General features: G+C 42.7%; 1 protein-coding gene across 4 annotated transcripts; it reads left to right on the top strand.

Moving 5' to 3' along the window:
* The first annotated feature begins 202 nt into the window (after positions 1-202).
* ZNF621 (zinc finger protein 621) lies at positions 203-9,692 on the top strand. Of its 4 annotated transcripts, none has more exons than XM_079115865.1 (5): positions 203-266; positions 992-1,068; positions 6,181-6,307; positions 6,872-6,979; positions 8,308-9,692. In XM_079115865.1, the coding sequence occupies exons 2-5, from the start codon at positions 1,045-1,047 to the stop codon at positions 9,357-9,359; spliced, it is 1,311 nt and encodes a 436-aa protein (XP_078971991.1). In that variant the 5' UTR covers positions 203-266; positions 992-1,044; the 3' UTR covers positions 9,360-9,692. The 4 variants fall into 4 exon arrangements, with proteins under 4 accessions (XP_078971991.1, XP_078971990.1, XP_078971989.1 ...); XM_079115864.1 differs by having other exon boundaries at positions 246-484; XM_079115863.1 differs by having other exon boundaries at positions 246-536.
* Positions 9,693-13,000: the final 3,308 nt, after the last annotated feature.

Genomic DNA, 13,000 nt, shown 5'->3' with positions numbered 1-13,000 from the left:
CAGTGAAGTAGGTCGAGCTGAGAGGCAGTTCGTTAGGAAACTGCCACTTTTGTCCAAAGGCTGCCGATTTGAGAGTCCAACATATAGGACGTGCCACCAGCCACAGGTGAACAAGTCAGCGGCCACAACCAGGAGTCCTGCGCTAGGCGCTGGGTCACGTGGGCCGGGCGGCGGAGACCACCGAGACGCGCGGCCTCCGGGCGGCCTAGAGGGCCCCTGGGCGCCCGCTGGCTTCCGGATCGGCTTTTAGTTTCCAGCTTCTAGAGGTTCGCAGAGGAAGAGCGTGGCTTTTAGCAAGTTCCACTCTCCAGGTCTTTGGGGTGTCGGTTCCCTCGCAGTCCCCGCCGGCTCTTCAGTCCCCTCCCCTGAACTCGGTCCCCGTGGCCGCCCGGCGCTCCAGCGTCTGGGCCTCGCAGAAGCCGCCCGAGGTAGCAGCGCGACCTTCTAGAGCCGGCGTCCAGCCCCTTGCCGCCCCCACCGAGGCGTGAGCCTCTTTTTTGCCCCAAAGATCTTGCCCCGACAGCCTCCCGCGTCCGGTACTGACGTTTCTGATATTTGGGGTTTCCACCTTCCTTGGGTCGGGTGTTAAAATCTCTGTTGGGTCTCGGGTCAGCATCTCCCCCGGGACACTTTGAGTATTTCCCCTTCATCCGCATTCAGCCAGGCCTGCCCCTCCTCTCCAGAGACACCCTTGGTCAGTGCCAAGGTCCCTGTAAGCATTCTCTAAAACTCCACTTTTATAGAGGTCCGACATCGTAGGGACAGGGCTCTTTGATTCCTCAATCCACTGCACGTGAATGGACTCAGGAATGCTCTCCAGACTGAGCAGGCAGCTGGAGGATTGTCTGAAGACCAAGCAGAGCAGTGCTTAAGGAGGTGGGATGACCAGCAAGGGAACAGCCGAGGGTGTCTCATCTTTCCTGTCAGGGCTACAGGTGGCTGTGGGTGCTTAGGACAGGGTTCATAGTACTCATGGCTCTTCTTCTCTTAGCGTCTAAGGATTCTGCTTTCCCAACCCTGAAGACAGTACAGGGGACATCAGCCATGACCCAAACAGCTTGGCCTCAGGTGAGCTGTTTCCTTTCAGTCTTTTCACTCACGTTAGCTATCAGGAAAGGATGAAGATGGCCTCATTTGGCCAGGGTATGGTTTCCTCTTTGATTTTGTCACCACGGATATGGCACGTGGTAAATATGTGGTGGGGGAAATAAGTGTTTTGTGTGTGGAGTGGTGAACTTGAATGTGTAGATTTAAGTAGAAGAAAAGGAACCCAAACATTCTCCAGCAAATATGGAAGTCCAGATCACATTCTACAAATGAAAGTTACTTGCTGAAATCAGAGAAATTCTGCATTGAAGAATTAAATTGATATATCCACAAATTATGGATGTATCCTTGAAAGACCAGTATTGTTCTTTCCATATGCATTTTCTAAATTCTAGATACAGAGGCCCTGATGTGGGAGAGAAAGCTGGGTATATTCCAGAAACAGGAAAAGGCCAGAGACAGTGGTTCAGTATGCAGTGGGAGAGGTAGGCACAGCTATTGTGAATCATAATGAGGACTTTGATTTCTCTGAGGAGTTCAAGGGGAATCCACAGAAGAATTTTAAGCAAGGTGAGATGACATGGTTAGAATCACATATTTTAAAAAATTGTGGTCGTTAATGGTAAATTCACTGTGTGAGTCAATTAAGAGGATATTAAAGTTTGGGTAAGAGATTAAGTAATGTTCTTTCTTTTATTTATTTATTTTGAAAATAGTCCTGATATTTTGTTGAAATTTTAGGTTCACAGGAAAATTGGGCATAAAGCACAGAGTTCCCATATACCTCCTGCCATCATACAAAACAGAGACTTCCACATTGTGTACATCTTGCACCAGCGAGGTACATTTGTTACAAAGGATGAATCTATGTTGACACATCATTATCCCTAAAGGCCATAGTTAACATTAGAGGTCACTTTTGTTTTTTAACTTTATGGTTCTAATTTTTTGTTTGTTTAGGGGTCACTCTTGGTGTTGTAGATTCTATGGGTTTGGACAAAGGTACAATGACGTGTATCCATTATTATGGTATCATACAGGATAGTTTCACTGCCCTAAAAATCTTCTGTGCACCTCCTGTTCATCCCCCTTTTCACCTTAACCTCTGATGGCGATTGATCTTTTTACTTTCTCCATATTTTTTTTTTTTCTAATCCAGAATGTCAGAGTTGGAGCCATATGTATATAGCTTTTTTCAGATTGGCTTTCTTCACTTAGTAATATGCATTTAAGGTTCCTCCAGGACTTTTTGTGGCATGATAACTTATTTCTTTTTAGTACTGAATAATATTCCACTATCTGTACCACAGTTCAAGTTTTTTTTTTTTTTTTTTTTTTGTGGTACTGGGGATCGAACTCAGGGCCTTGTGCTTGCAAGGCAAGCACTCTACCAGCTGAGCTATCTCCCCAGCTGTACCACAGTTCAGTTTGTTTATTCATTCACCTAATAAAGGACATCTTGGGTGCTTACAAGTTTTGGCAGTAATGAATAAAGCTGCTTTAAATATCTATCCAGATTTTTGTGCAGACATACATTTTCAACTCCTTTGATAAAATACCAAGGAACAAGATTGTTGGCATGTGGTAAGCGTAGTTTTATCAGAAACTGCCAAATTGTCTTCCAAAGTGTGCGTACCATTTTGCATTCCCATAAGCAATGAATGAGAGTTCCTGTTATTCCATATTCTTGCCAGCATTTGGTGTTGTCTGTGTTTTGAGTTTTGGCTAATCTGGTAAGTGTGTAAGTGATATTTTATTGTTTTAATTTATAGTTCCATAGTAGCATAATAACATACAGTGTTGAACATCTTGTCATATACCTATTTGCCATCTGTATATTTTCTTTGTTGAAGTACATCTTCAGGTCTTTTGCCCATATTTTAATTGGGGATTGTTCATAAGAATTTCTTTTTTTATAACAGTGCTTTATCAGATTTATCGCCCCCTCCTACCCCCACTTTCACTTTCACTCCCTCCCTCTACCTCCTTTCCCTCCTCCCCCCCCCCCTTTTTTTTTTTTTTTTTTTTGGTCCTGAGGATTGAACCCAGGGGTGCTTTACTACTGAACTATATCCCCAACCTTTTTATTTTGAGATAGGGTCTTGCTGAGTTACTGAGGCTGACCTTAAACTTGAAACTCTCCTGTCTCAACCTCCCAAGTTCCTGGGATTATAGGCATGCACCCCCATGCCTGGCTTATCAGATATGTATTTTGCAAATATTTGCCTCTTGTCTGTGGTTTATCTTCTCATTGTTTTGACATTTTGTATTTTTTGTACTTTTTTTTTTTTTTTTGAGCTGGGGTCTTGCTGCATTGCTCAGGCTGATCTCAGACTCTTAAGCTCTCACCTCAGCCTCCCAAATAGGATTACAGGCCTGTCTCACTATGTCCAGCTAATATATTGTCCTTTAAAAGTATGGTTTAATTCCCCTCTTTCTTTCAGATTTTTTTCCCTAAAATATTGTTGTCTGGTCTTTCACATATACCTTTTTTCAGAAATCTTTAAGTAATCTCTTACCCCTATAATTCTCATTAATTCTTTTTTTTTTTGGTGGGAAAGTGAATTTTGTTGAATTCATAGGTGAGTTTGCAAATAACTGACTTCTTTTTTTCAATTTATTTAGTTTTTTATATAAGTGAACATTTAATTTTCTTCATCTTGATCTTGCATGAAAATTTCTGTCAGGTCTGTTCTTAGTTATTTTTATATGAAAAACATTTTATTTTCTAATCATATTTTCCAATCGTTTGTGAAGATATTTAAGGAAAACTAATTTCAGTTTACTTATCGTGTATCTAAATAAGTCAATGAACTTTTTGTCAGTTCTAAGTGTTTTTAGTTTATTCTTTTGGGTTTTTAAGATACTTTTAGACAGATAGTTATTTTATCTTTAAGCACAGTTGTTTGTGTTTATTCCTTTTCTATGTTTATGCTCTTTTTTTTTTTTTTTTGTATTGCAGAAAATAGGACCTCAGCTCATGGTAAATGTTCAGCCCTCAACTTTAATAGATACGTTGTGGCATTTCATTATTACAGTGATGTTTGTAATAGTTTTTCACCTTCTTCACAAGTTGAAAAAAATTTCATCTCTGGCCAAACCAAATGTTATTAATGTTATCTAGTGTATGGCAGGCACCATATAGTATGTGCTAATAAACCAATCATGAACAAAGCAGGATCCTGCCTCAGGGGCTTATATTCTGGTGGGGCAGAAAAACAACAAATAATATAATATGTCAGACGGTGAAAAATACTGCACAGAATAACAAGGTGAAGTCCAGAGGTCCTTCAAAATACACAGGAGAGAGAAAAAGACATCCCAAGCCCAACTGTCTTTAGATGGTGCATTTCCCCTTTAATATTAAGTATATTTTTAGGGCTCATGAAACTTGGGGGTATTTGATGGCAGGTGGGAAGGGCAATTTGGGGAGGAAGACATTGGTAGCATTAGGCTGGGAGGAAAAAGTTGTGCAAGAAGTTTTGGAGATGTTTGGGAGTAAGGTTTGCCTTGTTGTAAGTGAAGGTGAAATTTTGGTTTTACCTGCAAGCCTGTGTTTGTTGTCCTTGGAAGCTTTTGCTGCCTTGTTGAAGCAGTGATAACTCACGGGACAACTTGACCTCATCCCTACACAGTTTAAAGGCTAGCTTCCCTTTGAGGAGTGTCTAAGTTTGTTCTTTCTCATTCATCATCTCCTTTAGAACTGAGTTCCCTCATTGCTCTTATTTTGAACAGACTCTTTCATAAGGACCTCCATGTAGAGTCAGTGGAGCTGCTGTGAGGGATTTGAATTGCCAGAATTTATCCTTGGTGTGCTTTTCCCTGCTTCCTTCAAGAGCAGTTCTAGTAGCTTTCCTTGGTCCCTGTTCCCCATGCGGACTCTACTTTGAGACTACTTGTCAGAGTCAGATCGCAACTATCTGGGGATGCATTGGGCCTCATGGAGGGGTCAAGAGGCTCTGGCTTCCAGGGTGGTATGTGCAGCTTTGAAATAACTGACCTTTACTCTAAATTGGGAGAAGGGGCCCATGTGGCCAGCAGGGAATATGGTAAATATGGATTGAGTGATGGTTTGAGGAGTTGGGACATTTAAGAAGCTTTTCTCCAAAGGGGAGGCAGCACCAGGTTAGCCATGATTTTAGAGAAGTTTGTGAGCCCAGTGTGGGAGACAGCCTGGCGTGCAGAAAGAGCCCATTTTGATATTTGACAGATCTGGGTTGAAGTCCAAGCTCTACCACTTCCTGGCCGTATAATCTTGGCTAATTTTAGTTTCATCATTTGAGAAATGGGAATATTAATTCCTACTTCACATACACATTGTGAGAGTTAAGTGAAATACAAGATTTAAGGTCACTCACCTCAGATGCACAGGGGCTAATCCACAAATATTAATTCTCTCCACTATGGGAAGATGGAACTGGCCCCAGGGAAGGCAGAGAGGAACACACTCACAATGAGGAGGATAGCTTTGGTAGGTGGGATGGAGTTCAGAAGACTGGGACAGGGCACTACCCACCTGTCTCTGAAGATAGGTGGTTCAGAGAAGGGAGCCAGAACAGGCAGGGTGCAGGTTTCCTTCAAGAAAGCCAGCCTTCTGGTAAGGCAGAAAGGTACAAAAAACAGAACATTTCAGACGAGTGACTCTCTGCACACAGTGAATGATCTTGGGGAGGACTGAAAAGAGGCGAGGTACAAGGAGCAGGTGGGGCTGTGTGTGTGCTTTGGATGGGTAGAGACAGGGCAAGTGACAGCTGTGATTAGTGAATAGTTATAGAGAATCCAGTGATGGATTATGGAGTGTGTGGAGGTGGGAAGTGCCAGAGGAACAGATCTGTAAAGCCAGGAACACGTGGGTTGACCTGGTTACCAGGGGAAGGCCAGCCTGTGTGATTGGGATAGCAGTTTGGGGCTCCAGAGTTGTATAAATGGGACATTGCTGGCACTCCCCATTTGAAAGTGGGAATCCTGGCTGAGAGCCAAATCCTGGCTGGGGTGCAGGGTGCTCTTCTTGCTAAAGCAAACCTTCTGTGGGGCTCAGATTGGTGAACCCAGGCAGCACTATTCCTTCCCTGCAGCTTAGACTGTCCCCTTCTTCCCTTCATTCAGAGCTTGAGCAGGAACCTGTTGTTTCAGGAGCCAGTGACCTTTGAGGATGTGGCCATATTCTTCACCCAGAATCAGTGGGCCATTCTGGATCCTGCTCAAAGGGCTCTGTACCGGGAGGTGATGCTGGAGAATTATGCGAATGTGACTTCCCTTGGTAAGAGCTCTTCCAGGGGCCCTTTGTGAGAGACTGCTATTGCCTCTGATTCTTTGGGAATTCTAGTATCCCTTAGGCCTGGTGACTCCAGAGGTACTACTGCTCTCACCATCCTCCAGAGATGCTGGGATTTTGTTCCCTTGGTTTTGAAACTGAACTTCCTAATACTCCAGGGAAGGGTGTGGTTCTGGGACCTGAGGGCAAAGGCGCTTCCTGACTCCTCACCCAGGTAGTGCTTTGTTCCTCTACCCTTGCAGTTTTGGTGATGTTGGTTCTTCTCTGTGAAGAGTTCTCCCTAGAAAGCAATACATTCATGCTCCCAGAAGGAGTTGCCTTTCTTCTAAGTCAGGAGCAGATGGAAAAGTCCTTCCTGAGAATCATAACCCCTGGCTTCATTGTGGAGCACAGTTGGACCCCGCTTCTCAGAACCCTTCTGTAGCTCACTTGACGACCTGGGTGTTTCATTTTCCTCCCTCTTTAGCCCCCTGGTAGGTAGGCTGAAGAGGTCTCAGGATCGGTGCTGGATACCTCCTCTCAGCTTTCCTTGTTGCTTTCTTCTTAAAGTAGCGTTTCCATTCCACAAACCTGGTCTCATCTCCCAGCTGGAAAGAGGGGAAGCACCATGGAGTGTGGATCCCTGGGACACAGAGGTTCTACCAGCCATCAGTCTTGGTAAGTCAGAGAACCTAGTTGTTACGTTTCTTGTCTTGCCTTCCTGGTTTACTGTGTGAGAAATGTTTCTTCTGCTTCAGGGAACAAAGCTTCCAGTCGTTGGTAAGGTCCTATCCCATGCACCCTCTGTCCCTGCGCCTTGAAAGACCAGCCCCTGGGAGTGCACGGCCCCATGCTGTCTGCCCATTCATGTGGCGTTTTTCCCAAGCAGTAAAGCTATGACCCAGTCGCTCCAAAACTACTTCTTATCTCACTTAGCAGTGGAAATTCTTGAATTTTTGATGCTGTTTTTCATTGAGAATAAGTGAAGTCTCAGCCAACTTTAAGGAAAATGTGAATCTGTGTGCCAAACTGATTTTTATTAGAGCTGCGAATTTTATTTTTAGGCCTTCAGCAATGACAAGAATGACTTTGTCTTTTGGTATCTGAATCATCTAAAAGTTCCACTTCCCATAATCTTTTTGTCTCTATTATATTTGTCACAGGTGGGACTGGAATATTTGGCCGGGAATATTTCCCTAGCATGACCCCAACACACACACACCCAGAAGACCTGACATTACTCTGAGATGGTTTACCGCTCTTGGAAGGTTTTGATTACCGAGGTTTGCTTTCTCTTGGAAGAGAGTCCCAATCTTGCTTCTCGTGCACTCCGGGAGTTTATATATGCTGTTCCTTCAGCAGTGTTACCGTGGTGGCCCACAGCTCTCTAGTCCAACTTCTGTTCCACCTGCCTTTCTGAAAGAAATTTCTTTGATCCCACCCAGAACATTATATAGAATATTTAAAGAATGTTTAAATGATTAAGGTATCACTTAGAATTTTGGGTGGTTTCCTGGGTTATAGGTGGGGCATGTGATCCATTTTTTTTCTGCTTTGTGTTTTTCAGCCTGTGAGACCTGCTGAGCTGCTTCTCTGTTCTTCCCATTCTGTCACCTTTTTTTCCTCTCTGTCTTTATCTGTGTTAATTTTTTTTTTAATTTTCCTGCTAGTTATCTCTTTTTCTTTTTTGTTTTTCCGTTTTCCCTCTTGCATTCTTTCCTTCCCATTCATGAGGTTCTTCTTCCCATTTTCCCTGCCTTAGTTCATTTTCCAGTCTTCCTTATGGGAGGCATTTCCTGCTTGTCTTTCTTAGTCTATTTTTAGCATCTCCATTTCTCCATTCGTATGTCAACATTTACCTTCATGTTTCTGAGTCTTCCCTGTGGGTTCTTGTAGCCATTGCAAGGGTATTTTTCTAATGATCATCCTTCAAGAGGAAACTGGGATCACTGGATGGTTTTCCTTCCAGTTCAGTAACTAGGAACACCTGTGCTTTCTCTGGGCAGGTGGTGAGTCCTGGATCAAGAATGAAGAGCCACTTATAAAGCAGGAAGCCTCTGAAGAGACAGAGCTACACAGAATGCCCCAGGGAGAAGGGCCCAGAAACGTTACTCAGCCTTTTGATTTTAAAAGCAAGGCACTGAGGCAGACTTTCAGTCTAAATCCAAATCTGATACTTCGAGGTGGAATGAAGTTCTATGAATGCAAAGAATGTGGGAAAATCTTCAGATACAACTCAAAGCTTCTTCGGCATCAGATGAGTCACACTGGAGAAAAGCCCTTCAAGTGTAAGGAATGTGGCAAAGCTTTCAAGTCCAGCTATGACTGTATTGTCCACGAGAAAAACCACATTGGAGAGGGGCCCTACGAATGTAAGGAGTGTGGCAAAGGTCTGAGCTCCAACACAGCCTTGACTCAGCACCAGCGGATCCACACGGGAGAGAAGCCCTACGAGTGCAAGGAGTGTGGCAAGGCCTTCCGCAGGAGCGCAGCCTTCCTGCAGCACCAGAGGTTGCACACGGGGGAGAAGCTCTATAAATGTAAGGAATGCTGGAAAACTTTCGGGTGTAGGTCACTTTTTATTGTCCATCAGAGAATTCATACTGGGGAGAAACCCTACCAGTGTAAGGAGTGTGGCAAAGCCTTCACTCAAAAAGTAGCCTCCATTCAGCATCAGAGAGTTCACACCGGGGAGAAGCCTTACGAATGTAAAGTGTGTGGAAAAGCTTTCAAATGGTATGGAAGTTTTGTTCAGCATCAGAAGTTGCACCCGGTGGAGAAGAAGCCCATCAAGGCTCTTGGGCCGAACCTGAGCAGACCCCAGTGCCCTTCTCCAGCCTTCGTACCAGTTCCTGTCCAGGGGTCATGCTCTGCTCCAACTGTGGCTGTGCCTTCATTCGCCTTTCCACATGCTATGCTCATTCCTACCTCTGGGCCTTTGTTCATTCTGCTGCCTACATCTGGATTACCTTCTTCTCCCCAAATAGTTTGTGTCTTCCAGGGTTTTCCTTCTGTGAGGCCCACCCCAATTACTCTGACCCCTTCTCACCCCTCATGAGCTTTATCTTGGCATTCCTGTAGCTCTTAGGACCAACACATCTCTACCGTAATTTGAATTTCATTTGTATTTTTCCTTTACCTTACATGGGTTACAACTGTTTCCACATACTCTCCGTTGTAATCTATATACGTTTAAAGACTGTGTTCATATAATATATTCTCTCTGGGTAGAAAAGGAAATACTGAGCGTTTGCCTTGATCCCTTTCAGACTTGAACAACAGCGACTGACTGCATCGTGGGGTTGCTGGTGTTAGAAGAACTGAGAGGTTACTTAGGTACATTAAGGAAGTTTGGGAAAGAGGACATCCCTATATAAGTGATTAGAGAAAAGCAGCCTCAGAGAAATAGGAAAAGGCATGAAAGACCTGTGGAAGTAGAGAATTGGAATAAATTTCCATTCATGGACTTTGGAAATCAATGCAGATTATTTAGTGGGCTAGTGACTGGGTAGGTCTTAATACTTTTGAAATTGTGTTGCCTTTTTCATGGATCATTGAGGATCCCATACTCTATGCAAAAGTTAATATGAAATAAACAATAAAAATTATGCATTGATAGCGGTGATAGCAATCATGTACAATCATCTGTAAGTGTAAAGGAGAATTTTCCCCTTTAGTTTTTCTTTTTTTAAAGTACTGAGGCTTGAACCCAGAGATACTTTACCACTGAGCCATATCTCTTGCCCTTTAAAAAAAAATTTATTTTAACACAGGGTCTCACTAAGTTGCTTAGGGCCTCACTAAGTTGCTGAGGCTGATCTCTACCTTGTGATCCTCCTACCTCAACCTCCTGAGCTGCTGGGATTGTAGGCATGTGCCATTGCTCCTGGCTTCTCCTTTAGTTTTGCTCTTCATATGTAAATGTTTCTCTTTAACTGTTGTTTCCTAAGTAAATATACACAAAGGTTGTTATCCCTGTTGCATTTGTTGTGTAAATTTTTCCTGGTGAGAATTCTGGTTTTCTCTTTGCAAGCACTGATTTCTCCATTTTATTTTCTCCAGGTTCCATGAATTGTGAATATGAATTACCAAAGAAATAGAAGCAATAATATGAATCCAACTTGGTTAATTCCTAGTAAAGCTTCCAAATTGTTTTTTAGAAATAAAGAGGGCTATATAGTAGGTCAATGGCTAGGCATTTGTGGTAGGATAGTGAAGTGTAATCTTGCTTTTTTGTGTGTGTGCCATATTGGAAATTGAACCCAGGGACACTGTACCACTAAGCCACATCCCCAGCCCTTTTTTTTTTTTTTTTTTTTTTTAATTTATTTTTTATTTTGAGGCAGCATCTTGCCGAGTTGTTTAGGGCTAATTTGCTGAGGCTGATCTGGAACTTGGAATCCTCCTGCCTTAGCCTCCCGAGTTCCTGGGATTACAGGTGTGCACCACCATGCAAGGCTTAGTTGATCTTGTTGTTGGCCTTGAGGAGGATCCTTTACAGCTACGCAAAAGACTGTGGGAAGTGAATATGGACAAAGAACTTGAGTTATATATTTACTAGCATTAATGTAAACATAAGTCCTGAACATTGATGGAAAGACCATACATATTTTTTCCATATGTGTTTTTTGGTATCTATAAGTTTCTCCATAGCAAGTAATGGGAACATATTTACATTCTTGTGTTTAAACAACTTTTATCACTTGACTGAATTACCTGTGTGCTGGGGAGGCAGAGGGGAGTAATTTTCTGACCTTACTCCCTGAAATTCTGATTTTGGGTACCTGTGGTATTGACCAGATCTTTAGTGTGGACCGTTTTTTGAGAGATACTTGAAATAGAAAATGCCCATGGGCTCCGTGGAGGCATCCATTCATAAAAGGTTTGGGAGAGACTGCCTTAGTTCACAGTGGATCTTCAGAGAGACCTCTAAAAGTCCATAGTGTCAGTTTAGAATAGAGAACAGCAAGCAAAACATGTCTAGTTGGGAAAAGAAGAAAGGCAAAGAAATCTTATACAACCTAGGAAGAGCCCCTGCCCCCATGGCCATGAGTTTTATTTATTAAGTTAATTTTTTTCCTTTTTTTTTTTAAAACAAGCATTTTATTTTATTCTATTAGAGCTTTACAGGTATACATAGTAGTTAGGTTCATCCTGACAAAATCATCCATGCATGGTAAATCTTCTAAAATATTTTTATTGGTGCATTGTAATGATACATATTAGAGTCATTGCTATATTGTACATGCACACATTGTAATTGGGTCAAGCTCATTCCCCAGTAGTTTCCTTTTCCTGTCCTCTTTCCCTCCCTCTGGTCCCCTTGCTCTACTCTGCTGATCTCCCTTCTGTTTTCATGAGACACCCCTTTCTTTTCTACCTTTTTTCTCTTTAGTTCCCACATATAAGAGAATATGAAGAGTTTTCAAATCTCCACTGTGGGAAGGCTTGTGGGGTTGACATGGCTCTCTCTTACTCCTTACGCTTGTTGCCTGAAGTGAAGAGGAAAAGATTTTTCTTTTTTCTTCTTGTAGAGCTAATATACTTCAGAATAGCTTTTGGACTAAAGAATTCAGTAGATGCTAGAGATGATTTAGATTGAACAATAATAAGAATAGGACATACAGAATCTATGGGATATGACAAGAGGTGATATTAAGAGCAGTATTGAGTCTTACATGCATTCTTTAGAAAATAAGAGTTTGCAATTTCACACTCGAGTGGGTGCTTGGTGGTGGGAAACAACAATAAAATTAACCAAGAACAAAAACAAATCCCCAAATCCTAAGCTAAATTTAGCAGAAATAAGATACATGAGGAAAAGTGGTAGTTAGTTGAACATGTACGTTAACATTCACTCCTTCCTGACACTCCACTAAAACAGGTAAGAGGCAAAAGATTAAAAGGAATTATGAACTCACAAGACCAGCAAAACTGATGATGACAGCACTTGGAAAGCAAGAAAGCCCATCACAGAGTGCTAGCTTTTAGCAGCCCCCTGGAGGGTGAACCCTAAGACATTGGCAGAATTGGAGCAGCCATCCTGTAGGGTAGAATTTCCAAAGGATTTAAGAATTGAGGATTCAGGTGCCTTTGGAAGCAGGGGATGCAAGTGGGGCTAAAAACAGGAAAACTGAAAGTCTTTAGAAACCACTTGGATTGTCTGCTCACCTCCCCCATCCTTGCATTTTCAGGAGCAGTCAAACAGGAATTTTGGAGGTTGGGCACCACACTCAATGTTGGGTCCTTCTCTGTCACCCTCCATCTTTCTACCCCAAGTTCTATTCAAAATGCTTCCAACTAGACTTTGGCACCTTCTAATCTGAAAACCGAACTTTGGTCAGGTCAAAAGACCAATGATACTGACATCTCAGATTCCCCAATGAAATGGTTCTACAGCGAAGTTATAACTGCACAGATAGCTTCCCTACCCCACTCTGAAATGTGGTTGTATTTCTTCCACATACCCAACACCAGACTTGGATCCTCTTTTTTCCTCTCTGCTAGTTCCAAACCGTTCTTCACCCCTCTCCTTTCCTAAGATCCTCCAGCTCTGCATCCTCAGATCGTCTAGCTGTACACCCTAGTCTCAGGGTCACACCTCCTCATTTCTTGGCAATTTTAGTTCCTACCCAACTGGCATTCTTTTTTCCATCATTTCTCCCTCATCTTTATTGAGATATAGATAACAAGTAAAAA

This window comes from Sciurus vulgaris, assembly GCF_902686455.1.
Source record: "Sciurus vulgaris genome assembly, chromosome: 16".
NCBI classification, from domain to species: domain Eukaryota; kingdom Metazoa; phylum Chordata; class Mammalia; order Rodentia; family Sciuridae; genus Sciurus; species Sciurus vulgaris.
This window is presented reverse-complemented; position numbering and strand designations above follow the sequence as displayed.